Source organism: Uranotaenia lowii, chromosome 1, assembly GCF_029784155.1.
Source record: "Uranotaenia lowii strain MFRU-FL chromosome 1, ASM2978415v1, whole genome shotgun sequence".
Taxonomy (NCBI): domain Eukaryota; kingdom Metazoa; phylum Arthropoda; class Insecta; order Diptera; family Culicidae; genus Uranotaenia; species Uranotaenia lowii.
Genome location: NC_073691.1, coordinates 115,731,528 through 115,752,295, shown reverse-complemented (window position 1 = coordinate 115,752,295; position 20,768 = coordinate 115,731,528). Strand labels below are relative to the sequence as shown.

General features: G+C 35.9%; 1 protein-coding gene across 1 annotated transcript in view; it reads right to left on the bottom strand.

The window, feature by feature from the left end:
• Nucleotides 1-19,079, bottom strand: part of LOC129739184 (synapsin) — a 32,886-nt gene extending 13,807 nt beyond the window's left edge. Inside the window, exons 1-6 of the mRNA XM_055730610.1 lie at nucleotides 18,703-19,079; nucleotides 12,210-12,375; nucleotides 12,014-12,090; nucleotides 8,456-8,775; nucleotides 8,359-8,391; nucleotides 7,907-8,277 (exon numbers count right to left, since the gene is read on the bottom strand). Of these exons, the coding sequence (XP_055586585.1) occupies nucleotides 7,907-8,277; nucleotides 8,359-8,391; nucleotides 8,456-8,657 (606 nt within the window). The 5' untranslated portion in view covers nucleotides 8,658-8,775; nucleotides 12,014-12,090; nucleotides 12,210-12,375; nucleotides 18,703-19,079. The remainder of the gene's footprint in view (nucleotides 1-7,906; nucleotides 8,278-8,358; nucleotides 8,392-8,455; nucleotides 8,776-12,013; nucleotides 12,091-12,209; nucleotides 12,376-18,702) is intronic.
• Nucleotides 19,080-20,768: the final 1,689 nt, after the last annotated feature.

The following is a 20,768-nucleotide window of genomic DNA, read 5'->3' as shown; positions in this document are numbered from 1 at the left end:
CCACACAGATTAATTACGCCAATCTCGAAAAAAAGAAAAGTACCACCGACCGAAAAACGATTCTCCAAAATGCCAAAGCTTCAACTGATTGGCTGCAAGAATGTAGATGCTGATTTGCCGGTTACTATCGCAACCAAAACTACCGCGCTTCCAGCCGAAAATAGATTTTGGTTATAAAGCTTAGTTCTTTTAGAAATGGGACAGTTACGAATGCGTGTATCTCAAAAACCATTCGTTTGAACGAAATACTTTCTATGAAGAAAATGAAGGTAATGTTATGATATTTCATAAAAAAATTTGAAAAAAAATATTTACCGTTTTTTGTTAAAAAAATTTCTACTTTATTCTTGGTATCTCCCATTGGCTGGCGCACACTTTTTTCAGTCATGGTATTGATCAGTTTCTCCAACTTATACTTCGTAAAATCTATATTTTAGGTGGCTTCACCCTCCTTCTTCAATTTCTGATACTTTTCGGTCCAATACTTCTCTTTAAAAAAAAAACTGGAAGCATTTTAGTGGAAACAGTTGTTTGGAAATGAACAAATTTAATTATTTTTGACCACATTTTTGAACGTTTTTCTTTCGGTACCGGTTTTACAGCTTAAGAGCTTTGGAACTATCAAAAAATGGTTTTTTGAGGTTGGATTTCAATGAGTAATCGCTAGGCAACACTTTCAGCTTATCGGAGAAAATTGTTTTGGACGTTTCAGCGATCTACCCTTAGTTTTTCGTTTATTCAAAATTAAAAATGCTGGTATGAGACTTGACATCCTTGATGAACATAACGTTGTTGCCGATCATGTGCTTCACTCCAATGCTTGATTTGAACTTTGTGGACATTATTGACAGTGTTTGCATACTTATCCACCACAAAAACTCAGTAATTCTTTAAATAATCAACGGTTTTGTTAGCTATCAATTTAATAATGACAAATTTCAATGGAAACTGTGCAAAAGTATTTTTTTCTTTTTCTCTTGCATCGTACATATCTCAAAAACGCGTGAATTTTAAATTTTGAAAAAAAATAGGTCGAATAGTACTTTTTACAGGCAACAAAACGCTGTCAAAATTTTTAATATCCAATATCTAGTTAACGAGCTATTAGCAAATGAAAGTGTCCCATTTCTAAAAGAACTAAGCTTTATCTATCTGGTTTCGACCCGAGTTCAACCAAGGAACAAGTTGCTGAGCTGGTGAAGATGAATCTTAAGACCGATACTGTCGACGTAACAAAGTTAGTTCCCAAAGGTAGAAATCTTGCCGAACTTTCGTTTGTCTCGTTCAAGGTTGGTCTTGATGTGCAGTTGAGGAATGCCGCTCTCGTTAGCTCATCATGGCAGAAGGGAATTTCTTTCCGCGAGTTCCAGTTTGATCGCAACAAGGAAGCTCCTTTTTCGTTCGAGTTTCAGCCCAAGTGACGAATCTTTGGAACAATGCCGAACTAATAGCCCGTTGGAACACCGTACCCCGCCTACCACCTCACCCGCCCAGCCTGATTTGAATCGTCCCGTCAGCGTGTACTACCAGAACGTTCGAGGATTGAGAACAAAAACGAACAGAATGTTTCTCTCCCTAGCTTCATGTGAGTACCTGGATTATTATTTTCACTGAAACCTGGCTGAATGACAAAATTTCAAATTCTGAGTTGTCAGACAGTTATATTTTCTATCGATGCGATCGTAATTCTCACACAAGCCAATGTGAACGTGGTGGGGGTGTACTTATTGCAGTTAAACAGCAATTTACCAGCACCGAAGTTGTAATTAAGGACGCAGAGAATATCGAACAAATTGTCGTTCGCATATTACTCAATGATAAGGTTTCGATTTTTGTGTGCGCTATTTATTTGCCACCGAATTCACCGCAATGGGTCTACGAACGTCATGCTGACTGCCTCTATGAAATTTGTGCACTTTCAAGGGAACATGACAATCTTATTGTGGTTGGAGACTATAACTTACCAAACCTTAGTTGGCAATTCGATGACGATCTGTGCGCATATCTACCCGTGAACGCATCGAGTGAACAAGAACGTATCCTCGTCGAATCTGTCCTATCTTCAGGACTACACCAAATGAATCACATTGCAAACAATAACATGCGAATGCTCGATTTAGTTTTCACGAATGACGTTAAAAATATTAACATTTTTGAACCACCGATGCCTTTACTTGACGTCGATATGCATCATCCCCCTATTATGATGTCGATTTTATGCGAATCGGACTCTCAATCCCGACCACCGGATAAATTTTATTTTGACTTCAAACGTTGCAATTTTGAATCGCTCAACGAATCCTTGGCTGCAATAAATTGGCAAAACATTTTAGTTGGCTCAACCGATCACGTGGTGGGAATTTTTTACGACACATTGAACGGAATTTTCCGAGATGTTATTCCAATGAAAAAACGGAGTACTCGTTCTGCATCCCGTCAACCTTGGTCGAATCCTGAACTCCGTAACCTGCGTAACCGGCTTCGAAAGGCAAGGAAAAGGATCAACAACGGCGATAGCATGGATCGCTTAAACGAATTACGTGACTTAGAGAGCGCCTATAACTCTTTGCATGTGACGAGTTTTTGCGAATACATGAATCGCATTCAAGACAACGCTCGCTCCGACCCCGCATCGTTTTGGTCTTATATAAGACAACGGAAGGGTAACCAGGGAGTATCTCAAGTCATCAGCTTCAACGATACCACCGCCGAGACACCGTATGCTGCTGCAAATCTATTCTCGTCTTTCTTTCAGAGCGTGTTAAGTAATAACTCACCACCTTTGTCTGAAACATACTTGAGTAGTTTGCACAGTCACGATTTCAACCTGGGTATGCTGAGATTTTCCTCGAATGATGTTTTTCGTAAGATGGCTGCACTGGATGAATCGAAAGGACCTGGACCGGACGGCATTCCACCACTCTTGGTTAAAAAATGTGCTGCTTCTCTTTCCGCACCAATTTCTATCATCTTCAACAAATCGTTGGAGGAGGCTGTATTTCCTGGGACCTGGAAAATTGCCTCGATAACCCCAATTCATAAAGCAGGAAACATGAATAGAGCAGAAAATTATCGAGGAATTTCAATTCTGAGCTGTTTTCCGAAAGTTTTTGAGAGCCTCGTTTACGATGTGTTGTATCAAACTGTGCAACATACCATCTCTGAAGATCAACATGGGTTCATGAAACGTAGATCAACGACCACCAATCTCATGACGTACGTTTCGAAATTAGTTGGCAGGCTAGATAAACGTAAACAAGTCGATGCCGTATATGTAGACCTGAGTAAAGCCTTCGATAAGGTACCGCATGATTTGGCTGTAGAAAAAATGCGGCGATTGGGGTTTCCGGACTGGCTCTGCAACTGGATTAACTCGTACCTCGTAGGTCGAACTGCTTTCGTACAACTGGGCTCTGTTAACTCGTCTCCGTTTCAAATAACCTCGGGAGTGCCCCAGGGGAGTCATCTGGGACCTCTGATATTTCTCCTCTTCATCAACGATTTGAATACTATTCTTGAGTCAGAAAAACTGATGTACGCCGATGATCTCAAAATTTTCCGAACAATCTCCTCGTTAGTCGATTGCTGCGCTCTCCAAAAGGACATTGACTGTCTTCTCACTTGGTGTAATCAGAACGGTATGGCTCCCAACATAACCAAATGTACTACCATTACGTTCACTCGACAACGAAGGCCTATTAGTTTTGAGTACAACATATCAACGACTATCCTGAATCGCACATCGGTCGTCAAGGACCTTGGTATTACTTTGGACAGCAAGCTCAGTTTTTCTCAGCATATTTCCACGACAGTAGCCAAAGGTTTTTCGGTTCTTGGCTTCATACGACGGAACACGCAGTATTTCAGTGATTTCTATAGTCTGAAATCGTTGTATTGTGCTCTTGTGCGCAGCATTCTAGAATTTGGAGTGCAAATTTGGGCACCATATCAGGCGGTACAATCAAAGAAAATCGAGAAAGTACAACGATGCTTCTTCAGATACGCATTACGTCAGCTACCATGGAACAACGGATTTGAGCTCCCGCCTTACGAACAACGGTGCTTACTACTAAATCTACCGACGCTGGAATCAAGGCGCGTTTTCCTACAACGCCTCTTCATTTTCGACATCATTCAGAATAACGTGGATTGTCCGGAATTGTTGTCGCTCCTGCCGTTTAATGCTCCTTTAAGAACGACCCGGTCGCAGGAATTGTTAAGACTTTCTCACCGACGAACTCTATATGGTCAGAACAATCCTTTAGATGTATGTTGTGCAAAATTCAACGAAATTGCTAGTGAATTTGATTTTAATTTGTCGAAATCTGTGTTTAAATCTAGGATAAGTTAGTTTTATCTCTGTAAATAATTTGAAGCATCTGCAAAGATTGTTAAATAAATAAATAAATAAATTAAATAGGATTGGAGCCATTTAAGAGCTGTGTCTTTTATCCCGTATTTCAAGAGCGTGTCAATCAGTTTTTGGCGAGAAATAGTTTCGAATGCTCGCTTTAAATCGAGAAAAACGGCAATGATTTTCATTTTTTTTATCCAATGTTCCTTTCCATTTAGCCAGTAATAGGTTCAGAGCTGTTTCACAAGAGTGATTTTTACGGTATCCTCTTTGTTCTGCAACCAGTATTCTGTTTGTTTTAATGTAGCATAATAACTGCTCCTTCACTACTAACTCCAAAACCTTCTCATAAACTGGAAGCATATTAATGGGTCGAAACTCCTCTGCTTTTGATGTTCCATTTACTTTTTCAATCGGAACGACCAAAAACTCTTTCCAGATTCATTGATGAACTGCAATAGTTTTCCACCAATTACTTCAAATCCATCTTTCAATATTCTGCAGTTCACTACATCGGCACCAGAAGATGATCCCATTGTCCAGACAATTTTCTTCAAACATTCAAGCGTTGTAGGTGCGAAATTGGCTAATTGGCTTCGGGTATACAATCCTGTAAGTTGAATGGGCTCAGGCTCTGTTTCAATGAAACTACTTATTTCTTCAATACTTGATATGAAATATTCATTGAACATGTTGGCGATTTCTAACTGATCATATTCTTCTACTCCATCAAATTCAATAGATTGAGCTGAAGGTGCATCTGGGTTTATGAGCTTCTTGAGAACTTTCCATAGTTCCTTACTATTCGTTTTATTCGCGTCAATAGAGGCTGTATGTATTCTCGCTTCTTTCTTCGCAGATTACATGAATACTCATTTCTGTACACTTTATAGAGTGATCATGTACGATCAGTGTTACACTGCAAAAATTTCTGGTACGACTTATCCCTTCTTTTCATCTGGGCAAGTTCAGTATCAAACCATTTAATAGATTTTTTGGCTTTTTTAAATTCAATGGTCACTAATGTATTGACACATTTTTGAATATTTTCGATTAAACTTTTTGCTTTATTATGCAGGTTATCTAGCAACCATTCCGAATTTACTGAAATTTATTTTTCATCACAATCAATACTTTTAAAAATCGTTAACGGCACAAACATGAATATCACAGTTTGAGAACGCCAAGTCAATCAGTGTTTGGATAGTACGTGTTATGCGAGTATAATCCTTAACATGCTGTTTGAGATATAACGAATTCTTCATATTTTTCAGGTTTGCGGAATCTGCAAGATTTAACCAATCCGAAATCTCCGACTATCAAGTTAAACTTAGATAAGTCAACAAATTCTTCCAACCAAGTTTCCTCTAATACTTTTAGAAATATGGCACCACTGTCGTTAGGTGAATGATACAGCACACCATATCGACCTGCAGTTATTCCAGAGAAAATTTCGATACACAATTCAAATAAATATTCTGTTCTTCTAGTTGCTGTGGACCATAATTCAAGAGACGACGTTTGTTTACTACTAGTTTTTTGTAAACTGGACATTCTTCACTGTACGCAAAGTGATCGGTATCCAAATTCATTTTTCGTTCTATGTTCATATTTCTGCAATTGACACAGCTCTTAAAATTTGACTCACAATCCGACGTTTTATGGTTCGATGCACAACGGGAACAAATTTCTTTGTTTTTGCATTCTATGCTTTTATGGCCATACGCACAGCACTTGAAGCTATGTGTAATGCTAAAACTTTTTACGACTCTGCATCTGTCCCAACCAATATTTACCCGACCCATTTCTAACATGCTTTCCAGTGAATTCACATCAACTTCTATAATTGGCGTATATTGTGTGAAATATTTAAATTTAATAACACACATAGTAACAAGTTCTAAACTTTCTATGGACAAGTATTCATTCTGTTCGGTAAGACATTCTTTCAGATACTCTGGGGTCATTTTTTCAGATAACCCTGTTATTTTAAATCGAAGTCTTATTGGCTCATAATTTGCTCCCATTAAATTTTGTACATTTGAGATAACAGATTGCAAATTTGCCTCATCATTGACGCCGAGAATCATCCTACCGTTGTTCCCTTCTTTTACGGTTTGAATTTTTACGGCAGACCTGTCGATCTTAACTCGTAAATCTACTTTAGTTGCCCTGGAAGTGTGATCAGTTTCTTTTGGCTTAACTATGACCATTGGCTCTCTTTTTTTGATAGGTGTTTTAGTAACGAGTTGATTATTTCCTTTCATTACATCAGCAAAAGTAGGGGTTCGACCACGCATCATTTGTACGGGATCATCTTCTGGATTTTTAACATAATCCTAATCCGCCGCCGCCCGTGGCGTAGAGGATAGCCTTCAAGTCTTCTAAGCCAGGGGGTATGAGATCGAATCCCGGTCACGGCATACATAGTACACTTTCGTTGGGTTGATGGTTTTAGCATTTGTAAGATGCTAGCCATCTTATCCTCGAAAGATGTACGCTTAGAGTTAGGAAAAAAAGGAATCTCTTCGAGGAAACATCATGTTTCATTGAGATCCTGTATGTGTTTGTGTTCGTTTAAAAAAAAAAAATCCACACGGGCTCTTTTTCTCGATCGCAAATTAGTACTCGGACCGGAAGGGGTTTCTATATTTATTATATTTTTCGGTTGCACTATTATATTCTCTCTTAAAACACTCAACATTCTCCACAATATTTTCTCCTTCATTTTTTAGCATGTTTTTCACTATTTCTTCATTTTCTTTCAACTTTAGTTCCTTTTTCCATTTATTTAAATTGTCATTCTGATTGAATCAACTCATTGCAATTCACAACTAAGTTTTCATTTCCCAATAGCCCATTACGGCAATCTCTGCACACAAACTTCATCCCGCGGTTTTTTCCCATTTATTTGAGACCATTCTCGTCTATCCCATCACAGCATTTCAAGTGCAAAAAAGAGCCACACGTCCCGAAACATTTGACTTTTGTTTTTTCATCCCGTATTGGCTTTACACACACGCAACACGTCGAGGTCAACGACATCGCACTGCCGAATTTTTGCCTGTCGGCCACACACTTTGCTTTAAATTTGCACTGCTTTGTTATGCACACTTCAATGGGAGAATTTTATAATCTTTTACTGCAATTTCAGTACATTCACCGTTTATTTTTCAACGAAAATTTTATTTCATTAGAAAGAGAGAGCAAATCGGTTTAAGAAAAAAAGCAATTAATGAAGAAATAACTCCGGGACGCGGGTTGCTTATCCCTGTATCAGAGGATTTTGCGACACTCTCTGGAGCCACTATAAACTACATAAATTCCTTCAATTGATGATCATTTCACGAAATCGTAAGCATTTAACGTTTAGTATACCGATCGAATATTATCGTATTAACACTCATGCACTCATGTTTTTAATAAGTTGATTTAACTTTTCAGCTAATTTTGGTTAACAGTAGGAGGTTGTTCACCAATTTTTCCATCAAACGAGTTATATTAGGTGACCAACTAAGCAAAGGTCGAAGCCGACATGCGTTCTGGACTCACCTGAAACTGATACAACGAATGCAGCGAATTGATGCTAGGAACACCACCATACTTTAGGCCCAGCAGAGTTGATCTGTGATCTTTAGCGCCATCTCTAGGGGCTTGTCGTACGAAAATGAAGTCCGGTCGGAATGTTTTAGGCTGCTTGGAGTTGCCCCTGATGAACGAAACCAGCGGCCCATTGTCAGCGTTTGCCGTCAGGGAAATTTCACGGAACTCGGCTTGCTCTACTCGAATATCGTAATCGGAATGCAGGCGTTTCCCTCGGAAATATTTAGACCAATCCGTATTCTGATCATCCAGCACAAGCAAGGTGAAACATTTATCTTTGTTGAATGGTTGAACTCTAGCGGCACTGGAAACCGCAGCTCCTGATGGTGGAGGATGTACGGATAAAATTATATAGTGGTTATTTTTTTATGTATATTTATTGCCTTTCTTATTTAACTCACCTAAAATTGAAGCCCCTTGGTCTCTGGCCGCACCTGGTTGGACAAAAAAGAAATGAAAATTTCAACAAATACTAAATAGTGGTAACTCAAAACAAACCTGTTAAACTTTGGACGCGCTGCAGTAGACTTTCTCGCGATTTAGCGGGGCTCGAGGGTGCACTCGTGCCACGTTGTGGACTTTTTCCAAAGCTTAGCGACAGTTCGGGACCAGTCGGTGGACCTGTGGCAGACCCTATCCCGGGAGAAACGGCGCTTCCCGGTACCGGTGGGGGTGGGATACTAGGCGGACCGCCAGGCATTGGTTGCTGTTGAAGTGGAGCTTGTTGCGTAGCTGCTGTCGGCGGCAAATCCTTTGGATCAACATCGTCACACTCGGAAGATAAATCTCCCGAGCTAAATCTACCAGGTAAAAAATCACTTTAAAAACGCAGCCCAAAATCCGCATAACCATCGTCAGAACACATATTCAAGTGAGGGAAAACAAAAACTGCCGTTATTATATTTCGATTATCCATGAAACATCTACTGGAGAAAGCTACGAAACAGTGATGATGGTATGCGATTTTTTACAAAAGTAGAGGTATATTATATTTCTTAAAATGGTGGAAAATATTTTCTTGTTTCTCTGTACGGACTTTTTTCGCGCTCCTTCATTTGCTATGACAGAACTTGTCCGACGAAGAAATTGTGAAATTTATAGTGTTTTCGTTTATTGGCAGTGGCAACCTAGTAACCCACGAGTTTGCTGCAGAGTATTTGAATTATAGGGTACCGTAATCATGCGTGAACGTACCCCCATGCCGGGCATGATGACGTAATTGTTATGAGATTCTTCATACATTCCGTAGGGAAAAAAAATAAATCTACGTTTTTCGTCATTTGCATTGAAAAGTTCAGTGATTAGTGTTAAGGAACTAAAGTTAGTGTTGAATCCATTGATTTCAGTATGAAATATTTTAAATAAAGAGCATGGAATCATTCCAAAACTCGAATAAAAAAATAGTTACGAGAAAAGATGATTTATCAATTAATTTTTTAATTGCGAGTTTTAATTGCTAATAAACTCGAAATTTGCGTGTTAAATGATTTATTAGGACTATTAGATGTGTTTTCTTGCAATATTTTCCATTTTTAAGCTTACAATATGCTTGGAAATAGTTTCCAATAATTATAATTTCTTCCAAAATTTAGATATTTCCGAGGTTAATTCGCATTTTATGCAGAACCACAAACCAAATTGTATTGTTTTAAGAAGCTCATAAATTTGGGAAGTCGAATTTATGCATTTGAGGACAGTGGCGTACAAATTACTGTCATCAAAAATATTTGTTATGGAAAAACTGTAGAATTCAATACAATGCTCGTCATTTTTCATAACAACTACGTCATCATTCTGGAAATCTGCCAACCAATATGGCGGATGAGGTAACCTGTTATTTCGAAGAACTTTGCTAACTGCTGTTATTATTTTTAAACTGCGACCCAGAGATGACTCAAACATTCAGTCAGCGAAACTTCTTTTTGTAGAGAAATGAATCTAACTGTGTTAGATGAAATTTCAGGGACTAGATAAGAGAAAAGCGATATTGAAAAACATGCGAAAAAAATTCGCCTTGTCTCCCGGTAGGACTTGAACCCACATCTTGCGCCTCTCCGGGGCCCATGTATTAACATTCTACTACAGGAGACCAACCTGGCGTATGAATATTATACTGGTTGAGTGTCGATGTCTATCGGAATGAAGGGAATAGTTCTCCCATGTGATCATAATCATTTTTCTTGGTCTATTTCTATTCCCATCATTTCATCTTACGGTAGTTAGAATCAAGTTTGGACAGTGTTGGGGGTAAACATAAGAGTGAGTATAGCAACCATATATTTGCATCGTCCCGGGTAACGATTCTGTTTGTTTATTCAGAAAAAGTTTTGCCCCGCGCTAGTGGAAAAAAAAACGAAAACGGCATTAGGTAATTCTTTTTATTTGAAGAAGATCAAGTCGAAAGCGAAAACCACAACAAACAACTCTTAAAATTTGAAGCTTTTCTACCAACGCCTGCTGCAATCGCTCTGCCACGTTGGTCATATAATTGCTGATGAGCATATGTCCTTTTTTTGCGAGACACACTCAGAACCCAGTATTTTCAAGACCAGCACGACCTTATCAACTTTTCATTAAAAAGAACTTGGACTAATCAATTGCTATGGTGTTCTCGACCTTACGACTTTTCAATCAGATAGTTAAGAAAACCAGAATGCAGAATGTTTAAAATTTTACCATCGTGAAACAAGCCCATTTTGTCGAAAAGATTAGATCAATAGAAAAAGTTGGACGATCAGGATAAGCCATCGGAAAATAGCATCGGATATGTTTATGAACTAAACTTAAAACTCAAATTGTTACGTTAGAGGTACAAAACATCCGTACATTGAGAATCAATAGCGCTACACACAGAAGATTTTTTTTGATGGTATAGTTTTCGAAATGTGATAGATTGAATTATAGCCGTCAGAACGCGCCACTTTTCTCACTTTTTTCCACTATTGCAAATTTGTTACGAAAATTTAAAATCCCAATATAAAATTCCCAGTTCCCTAAATATAGCAAGATTGAATATTTTTTTGGCTTAATTAGAGACGATTTAACACTTTCATGTCATTCGTGTCTTTTAAAAGGTGGTAGTTTTCAAAAAGTGTTTAGATACTCGGAAACAAGTCGCATACCCTTAGAAATTTCAATACAGCTAGTTCACTGTGTCCATTATATTGAAGTATTTCCGTTAAAGTATTCTGTGTTCCGTGTTTGATCCGGGAAGATTCATATCCTTTGCAGTCCACAAGAATATCTGTACACCGGAGAAAGTGCATATAGGTGGTGGTTTGCGTTCAAAAACATATGAGTGGGTGAGTCCAGTGGTTCCAATCCGAAGACGAGTTAAAATGCGTTGTTCCGAACTGCAGTTTCTATCGGAAGTTTTGACGGAAGCTGAACGAGCTAGAAATTCTATTCGAATGGGATTTAGTTGAGTGTATTACAGTAGAAAGACCTGATTTGCATTTCAAGCAAGGCTGTTTCAATTCCATGAGGCAAATTGTAAACCTCTCTAAAATACCCTTTCTTTGAATTCCTAGCATTTATTTCGGTGGCCATCCCTGCTATGAACATTCGGCCACACGTGGATGTCACTTCATTTCATTTTATTAAGATTCACTCAATTGAAAAGCGAAAATTATTGGAACTATTAGCAAAACGAAAAAACGCGTGCTAATTCAATAAGTCTACTCCCATCAATATTATATTACTTCATGTGTTGGCTAAAATTACATTGTTTGAAATTCATAAGAAATAAATAAGCAATGATTTGCTCTTCTAATTTGGTAACATTAGCCGTAAAATACAAAAAAAACCGACACAAAAATTTCAATTCCACTGATAACAATACTTTCGCTTTCACAATTCCAAATTCTTCGGTATGACAAGTCTTTTGCTCGATTAGAATGACAATGACAGATGAACAAAAATTCCAATCGGCTCACAACGCCTCTTTACAGTATTCTCTTTACCTTCTAACTACTACCCATATAAAAGTTTAATCTTCAAAGTGCTGTAATGATATGAAATGTATAAACGTTTTGAAACAAATTCGTGGGCGCTTACCGTCTCTTCAGGAAATTAACATTGCTTGTAAAGCTACTTTTGAAACTTGCAAAAGACAGTGTGCCGGTTTGTGGATCCTGAAAAGAAAAGTTGAAATACATGATACCAGAATATAGATTTAAGATTAGATTTTGGAATGATCCTCTAGAATAGTAGTGCCACTAATAATGGTCCACAGGATATTTTTAATGCTTACCTTTGGAGGGGCGCAGATTCGCCCACAACCTGGTTCAGTGATGGTACTAATATTGAACAGTAATTATGAAACGCGTTTATGGATGGAGCAAAGTATTCTGAGTACTTGCTCCTTTGAATTGAATCGAGTTGTTCGACAATCTAATTCCAGCAATTTGATGATTTATCTGAAAAGGGTGTAAAAAAAAATACGAACATACAGTCAGTGCCAAAAGCTAGTAACCAAGAACAATTTCCACTATCATTTTGCTCATGTGCCTAATAAAATAGATGTTTCATACTGTCTGATACTATTTGAGTCACTTAAGACTATCATGAAGTTGTTTTTTTGGAAAAAATTAATCAATCATTTTGAAACCCATTTTAACTTATATCATCATTCAATGGGACAAAAGTAAGTACCGTAAAACGGGGTAACTTTGATCACCGGGGTAACATTGACCATCAATAAGTTTTTCCACATTATCATCAATAACTTAGTCTATAGTTTGAATTTTTAAAAACTGTTTTCTACGTTGGAAAGCCTATTAATTGAGTAACAAATAGACAAAATTTGGTTTGTATTTGAAATTGTTTTCTGTTAGTAAAAATGTAATTTCAAAATCTTAAAATATCTATTTTTTCCGAGGCTCGCAAATAAACAGCTCTCCTGATGATATCAAAAAGTATTTAGAAGCAAACGGGTGGTTAAATGGGAAAGAAAAACTTTTATTCTTTGTATATGTATAGTTATAGTGCTATTTTTTATAGTCATTTAATGATGAATTTTTGATATTTGAAAAGTAAGGACATTTCCCAAGAGTAAGCCCTTATTGGTCAAATGTATAGGAATCCTATCAAATGATTAACTTTGAAGAAAAAATGAAAATGGAAATAGTGGGAGGGCTTAGGGGAATGTGTGAAGGTAAAATTTCATTTGTATATTGAAGCTCAAACTATTTAGCAATTATTTTAATTTTTGCCTCTAGATGTGTGCAGCATCATTTTTTTTTCAACTATAAATGTTTTCAAAAGAAAACGTTAAAAAGCAAGGTAAAATTGATAAATTAGAATTTGAAGGAATTTTAAGGAAGTTTTTATTCTTTATCATCAAGAAAACTCGTTAAAACCACCAAAATGAAGACTGATAACCCCAAAGCAACAATTCCTGAACAGCGAAGACATCGATTTTTAAATCAACTTTAAAGTAGAACACAGAACAGAAAAAATAATCGAAAAATATTGAAAAAAGTGATAAATATTACCCCGGATTACGGTAACCGTAAAAGGAAAAAGAGATAAAATAATCAAAATTCAAAATTAAAACATGTCAAAACATGTTATCTGTCCTAAAATGGTAACAACTATGAAATCAAGCATCGACTATGACCATTTTTGGAATTCTCGAGTGCATGTGAGCGTCGCGACGCCTATATATTAACTTTCAGATCTACTTAAAAAGAACGAATGAAGAAACAATCATTTGTTGTCAATCATGATCGTATCTTCATCTGACCGTAAGTTGCGGCAAACCCGAAGCAATCGACCATGTGGTCGCTCGGCTAAATCCCGAGTCGATGGGTGGGGTTAGAGAAACAAGAGAGATCAATAGCGGGAAAGATGCTTGTGTTTCGATAGAAGGTCCAGCAGTTGATCGGCAGAGCTTGATTGCTCGTGTTCGCCGGTTTCATCACGTTCATCGTGGTGAAATTGGCTAACGCACCGTTGTACTGAAGCGGAGATTGCAGGTTCAAGTCCTGCCGATGAGCCGTTGTATCTTTTTAGAAAAATTCATGATATTTACGGCTTATGTTCTTTCGTTCTTTTTTGATAGCTTATGTTTCTTTAATTCTTTCCATCACCTACGAAAATGTGATTATTTTCAGGTACAAAGATGTACCAAAGCGATTTCATAACATCAGTATTGATTTTTGCGGGATTTTTCACGTAAACTAGATTTTTTTTTGCATCATATCGATTCTACGTGAGTCTTGTAGTAACGACAGTGTTTCAAGTGCGCCCTCGTAGTAACTACTTTCTTTCCACAAATTTGTCACTTGAATTTCAAGTTAAATCGAGTATTTTTTTCGAATTCTTACAAGAAGAGTCAGCCGACTTTTTTCGTTACGAAGAAAATGATCGAGAAAATTGTGTATAGTTTTCGCTACACAGAAAACCGCGATTTAATTGCCTCAAGATTATTTGGAAGGTGAGGGGTCACAATATTTGAGATTCATAGCCGAAAAGATTAACCGTTGATTTGGACTGTGAAATTGGAATTTCTTACCAACGAAATTATTTTATTTTTCCATTCCACGGAACATCCTTTTGCGGTAGGTTATTGTTAGGTTTTCGGATATCCTGACGGATTAATTTAATCCGAGTGTTCGTTTGTCTGTATGCACCTTATACAAATCTACACCGCTTGACCGATCAGTCTGAAATTTGGTACAGCGATATTTTTGGACCTGAGTATGATTTCAGTAATATTTTTGAGCTCTTCCCACCTGTGAAAAGGGGCCTTCCCCTTAAACTTTTTTTTTACCACGAACCGAAAGTCATGGCACCCATTTTATCAACAAATTTTCGTTTTCTTTGACGGGGTTGTTCTCATCATCACCAAGGGCTGGGCATAAGAAACGACCACCAAGCAGAGTTCACGTGTACTGGACAGCAAATCAAAGCCTGCTAAGAGCAAGTTCACATGTGTTGGGAAAAAGTGGTAGAAATTTTGTCACTTTTTGTATATTTTGAAAATTTTGCCATGCAAAAACATTTTCAAGATCTGTGGCCTTCAAGTTTTTCTACAACACGTGTTGTATTTTCGCATGCTGTGATGCAAAAATAGCAATATTTCTATCACATACTGCTGAAATAGAAACAGTGCTGTAAAAAAATACAACGTCCAAAGATCCTGAAAACATTTATGCATGAAAACATTTTCAAAATGTCAAAATTTCTACCACTTTTTCCCAACACCAGTGAACTTGCTCTAATGATAAAAAATGGGATAGTGTAATTTTTGGCGGGCTTTTTTGTAACTTCTACTGTTCAAAGTACGTGGTTCCGGTACGAGGCATTTGATTGGAGTAATGAGCCTTCACTCAGGATTGAAAAATACAACTAGCCTGTTGGGAATATATTGGTGAGAACAGTAGTTTTTAAAGTGGTCTCTACCGCCGCTGGGGACGTATACAGTCCACAAGAATATACCATTAATTAATTTAAATCCTGATTGATAAGTTGAAGGCTGCAATTTGAAACCTTTGATAGCCGTCGGGGAATTGAAAAATTGAACCTATTTAATCTGGTAAAATTAAATCCAACGCAAGGAACTTTTTAGTAATTAAGTATTAGGTTTCAAGTTGAAAAAAATTCTATTTCATTGATCAATTTATAAATTTTGAGTCATTGTTGGTCATCAATGTGTTCAATATTACCACCTAATTATGAGAAACTTTAACAGTTTAGTTTTGCGAATTCAAACAAATGACATCTAAGAAATTGTACATTGATTACTCTTCGCCATAAATTAATGGGATAATTGTGTTCAAGAATAGACAAATTTAAATGAAACACAAATTAAACCTTTCTCATAACATTATAAAATGGGCAATTTCGATTCTGAGATAATTTGTTTTCGATAACTTCAAAAAACTGTTTTGATTAAATGGAGGCTGTTTTGATAAGATGATTTGATTTTCATCAGATGGGGGATGAGAGAGTTAAAAACAGTTTTATCATTTGAAGATAAAAAATAAGGCAAAAGCTATTCAAGCTTCCTAAAAAAATTAAGGATATTAAATTATTTTCGTGATAGAATGATTAAGCATTCAAGGGAAGTTATTTTAATTTTTTATAAACACAAACCTCACAACTATAGATTTTTCAAAATTATTAAAACGAGAAAAACAGTATCATTTATCTCAATCAAAACTTTAAAAAGACCTACAAAACTTGTAAAGCCTACATGGCCAACCATGGGCAAAATTTCTAATAATGTTGAATACAAAGCTTCTAAAATTTCGAAAATTCAAACGACTCATTTTGATTTATATTTTATGCGAACCCAAGCAAGGCTGGGTAAAATTAGCTAGTTATTTAATAAAAATATTATGAAGAAAAGCACTTGAACACCTGTTCTTTATATAGAAACACATCAGTCTATATTAATTAATATTTCAAGTTTTCTAAAAATTGTTCATGTTAATTTTGATGAAATTTGCTCAAAAAATTTGGACGCAAAATACTTATGAATAAATTTAAAAAATCGTTCAAATTAAGAGAAAAAAACGGGCAACATCTGGGCAAACTGGCAAGCTCAATCTTAACTTAATGAAATTCGATATTCGGGACTAAATTTCTATCGACAAGTGAGAAATTTTATTTGAAAACTGTAGTGGAATTGTGGATCTGGAATAAGATTTCGAGGTTTTGATTGATTCGAGATTATTACTCTTGGAGTATTTTAGTAGTTCATCATGTTTGAAAATGCAACTGACGTCACGAATCGGCATGGTTACAATGTTTACAAAAAAACTTTTACTAACACTTAGCACGGGATTTCCAACGTCACCTGAGATATGTATACAGGTTGGGAACACCCTTGAGATTCGAGTTCAAGCCTCCGAAGTGGTCTTAAGTTTCCCAGAAAAGCGATGCAGATATTCAACTGGATCAGCAGTACTTCCGTTTCATTTAGCTTCGGTGAGCCCGTTCGTTCTTACTTATGATTTTTTCGTGAAAAATATTATTTCGTCAAAACTTATTATTTGATTTGTCATTTGTTTGGCCTTTTTTGTCTGGATGCGTTTTCATTAAAGTCTTAGAAACAACAAATAGTTAATCTGGCCGAGCTCAGGGAATGTAAACGAATTCAAATTTTTTAATATTAAGGAGCAATAAAAAGGTTTTTCACGAAATTACTGCTAAATACAGTGGACGAATTGTACGAACGTTTCCTTTTTTCCTGGGCATTAGCACTGAATTCAATACTTTGAATCCTTAGTCTTTTAAAACTCCTCTAAGCAGTTAATTTGTTTTTTTTAAGGATCGTTGTGGTTTCAATTACCAATCTCCCCAATAATTTCGTTTTCGGCTAGATAGATGAGAGTTGTTTTTGGAGAAGAGATGTTGGAAATTAGAATGATAGACAGAAAAACTAATTCATTTATTAAAAAAGGTGTTTAAACATATTATTACCAATTCCATTGTACATTTGTTGATGTTTTTGTGTTCTAGATAGATGTCAATTTATGTCATGACAAATCAAGTTCTATTGAGCTTTGAAATTTGATAAGAACAGTAGTTTGAAATTTCTTAAGCCATCATACTGATATTCATCATGATTCCGATTTTTATTGTTTCATGGAATAACTTACAACAGGTTCATTATTTTTCAAAGATTTTCTCAAATCTATTTGTAGTTAATTAGAAAAACTACAAAAGGCAGGTATCGAAAAATAATGCAAATGAGTTTCATTTGTATTAAATTTCATAGTTAAAACTCGAAATCCGGAGAACAATTATTTTTTTATATGCAAATTAATCAAAGGATAGGTTGCATAAGTGAAATGAAGGGCTTTTTGTGCTTGTATTTGAGTGTTTTTAATTTAACATTACCGAACGTGTATTTCTAAATTGAATTTTCAGCTTAAACCTCAAAAAACCCTAAATTATTTCTTGATAATTTCTACTTACCAAAAAAATTAAAATCTGATTTCAGATTTTTCCCTTGTAGTTTTAATTTCTTTTAAATCTTTAGTTTTTAGAAAAATCGAAGGAAAAAATCATAAGTATTCAAAAAATAAAACATTGTACAGGAAAATCACTTATCATGAATAATTGCGGTTAAATGATAAAGATTAGCAGTCTTCATTTGAGTTCAACTCAATTTGGTATAATTTTTCGATTGATTATTTTTTTCTTCTAATGATCAGTGAAAATTAGGGCGGGAATGGATGCATGGGAAAAAATTCATGATAGAATTTAAAAAACCGACCATCTACTTTTTGTAGATTGACCTAAAAAAATGATCTGCGCAAATTTTTTGCTCGATCGGACTCTTTCGCTCAAAGTTTCGATTTTTGACCCTCAAAAATCACCAAAGGGGAAACCAAAGGAAATCGTAAAAATCAAAATTTCAATTATGACGACAAATGACTCGAAATTGCATAAAACGTCGAAATCTTGGTTGGTTTTCGAATTTCAAATGACCCATTTGGCTGCCAGCCTAATTAATATATTTTATGTTCTGATATTCAGAATAAAAACAGAGGACGAATGACACCTACTGTTAAAATCCTCTCTAAATAAATCAAATTAGAATTAGTTCAGAATAAAAATCGTGAGTATTTTAAAAACAATTTACAAGCGCTCTTGCATTATTCTAAAAGATACTGGACTATGTCAGATTTTTTTTAAGAGCTAATTTTCATTTTGTTAATATTTTTCTGGTCACATGACTGGCGTTGTACTGGCAGTGCAAATTTTATTTTTTAATAAGTCTGATTTACCTGATGAACAATTTGCTCGTTTCCTTGCTGCTTTTTCCTTTGATCGTTATTCGTTTTCCGAAGTTCTACAGTAATTGCTCAAACTTTTTGACTTTATAAATTTCTTAATTTTTTACCCAACAACCGATGGTGGAGATTTTTGATATTGATAGATATCGGAAATGAATGAAAGATGCTCGATTCAGTACTGATTTACTACCATTCCACACCCAGAAAACATTTCAACTGTACCACAACACATGTAAACTATTTAAACTTTTAAAACGAGTAATTAAAGTGAATTTGGTTATAGAATCAACCCAGAGCAGATGATTTTGGTGACAACGAACAAATATGTCTTCTCCAGTTGAGTTTGCTAAACAGTCCTGCTATTGCGCATGTCTACTTGCCATTATCGATTGGGTTAAAAGATAGTGGTAGTCCTAAGTTGAAAAAGAAAATGCAACACTGACAATTCAATGTTGCAAGCTTGGTTGTCACAACATAATTTTTTTTTTAATTATTTTTTAAATTAACTGACAATTTTGAGGAAGAAATCAGATGTCATATCGCAGGAAGAACGGCGTTTGATTTCAATCAAATCAAATGTTCAAGTTGTGTATGTGGAAGATAAAAGCAGAACCTTATTTATGAAAATATTAAGAGGCTAACAAACACTTCAAATTTGGAATGCACATTGACAATTAAGTATCAAAATGCACAATTATTTTGTTCATGAATTCCAGGACAAGACGCTATACGCAACATTAAAACCAGCATGTGGTAGACATGGGAATGTAGATGGCGCCTGAATCAATAATTTCTTAGGCAACATAAATACACACCTTCGAAATACAAAGACCGGAAATGTCCCTCTGATCAACGTGCTCTGACAAGATTGCGTATTGGACACACTAGACTGACACATGCTCATCTGTTTGAAAAAACTTCTCCACCGATATGCCAGTTTCGCGGCGTTCAAACTACTGTGCAGCACATTCTGATCGACTGTCAAGGATATAAGGAAGCTCGCGAGGAATTCAACATTAAGGGATCTGTGTTCGAAATTTTGAAAAACAAAGAATCACATGAAAAACCACTTATGGAATTTAAAAAAAAAACGTAATATTTATAAATTACTGTAAATCTTCAACAAGACACGAATGCCACAAGGATGGTAAAGTGTCATTAATAAAACCTATTAAAAAAATTTTGTTCATGAGTATTTTGAATGAAAGATCGGAAACCAGAAAAGCAAAATCAGAATTCAAAGCTCATGAAATGAAAAACCAGACAATAGAAGTAAAATACAGGAAAATTAAATAACATCAAAATGAGAAATCTTTATTGAGAATCGAACAAATAAGAACGGTTTAAGAATTTTGATTTATTATAGCTATGCTAAATCAGAATTTAAAATTAAAGTTCGAAATCTTTAAAACGGTTAAAAAAATTCAGAATTGAAACTTTGTATTAGAATTCAGAGTTGAAATTTAATTTGCTTAAAAATTTGTTGTAGCTATCATACTTTCTGCTTCTACTTATGCAATGAAACAATGAAACAAAATTCTTTGTAAATTCGTACGAAATCCAAATATTATACTTATCTCCGTGACCTTTTGAATTATACTTATATAAGACTTCAAAAACTGTAACAAGATACTAAACGTGAGTATCAAGCATGGAAAAAAACCGCATCGAAGTTCAATCAATTAGCCATCGGTGGTGAATTCGTTCAGTTCTAACTAATAATCAAAGCAATCGGGAATGGCAAAAGTTGACACGCCGAACTCTGAACTCTAAAGCCTAGTCCACACTAGGCAACTTGGACTGCGATTTAGGTTGCTGAGACTTGTTTATGTTTACATTTGATAAGATGCACGTCTCAAGTCTCCCGACAAGTATGGGAGACCTTCAGCAACTAAGATGTAAACATAAACAAGTCTCAGCAACCGTCTCGAGACGAACCGTCTCCTAGTGTGGACTAGGCTTAACGATTGCAATCCGCGATGCCAGGTACCTAAATGTTTGACGTTTTGTAGTAAGGACAAATGTAGGGCCGTTTTTAAAAGCTCTCCGAAAGCTTC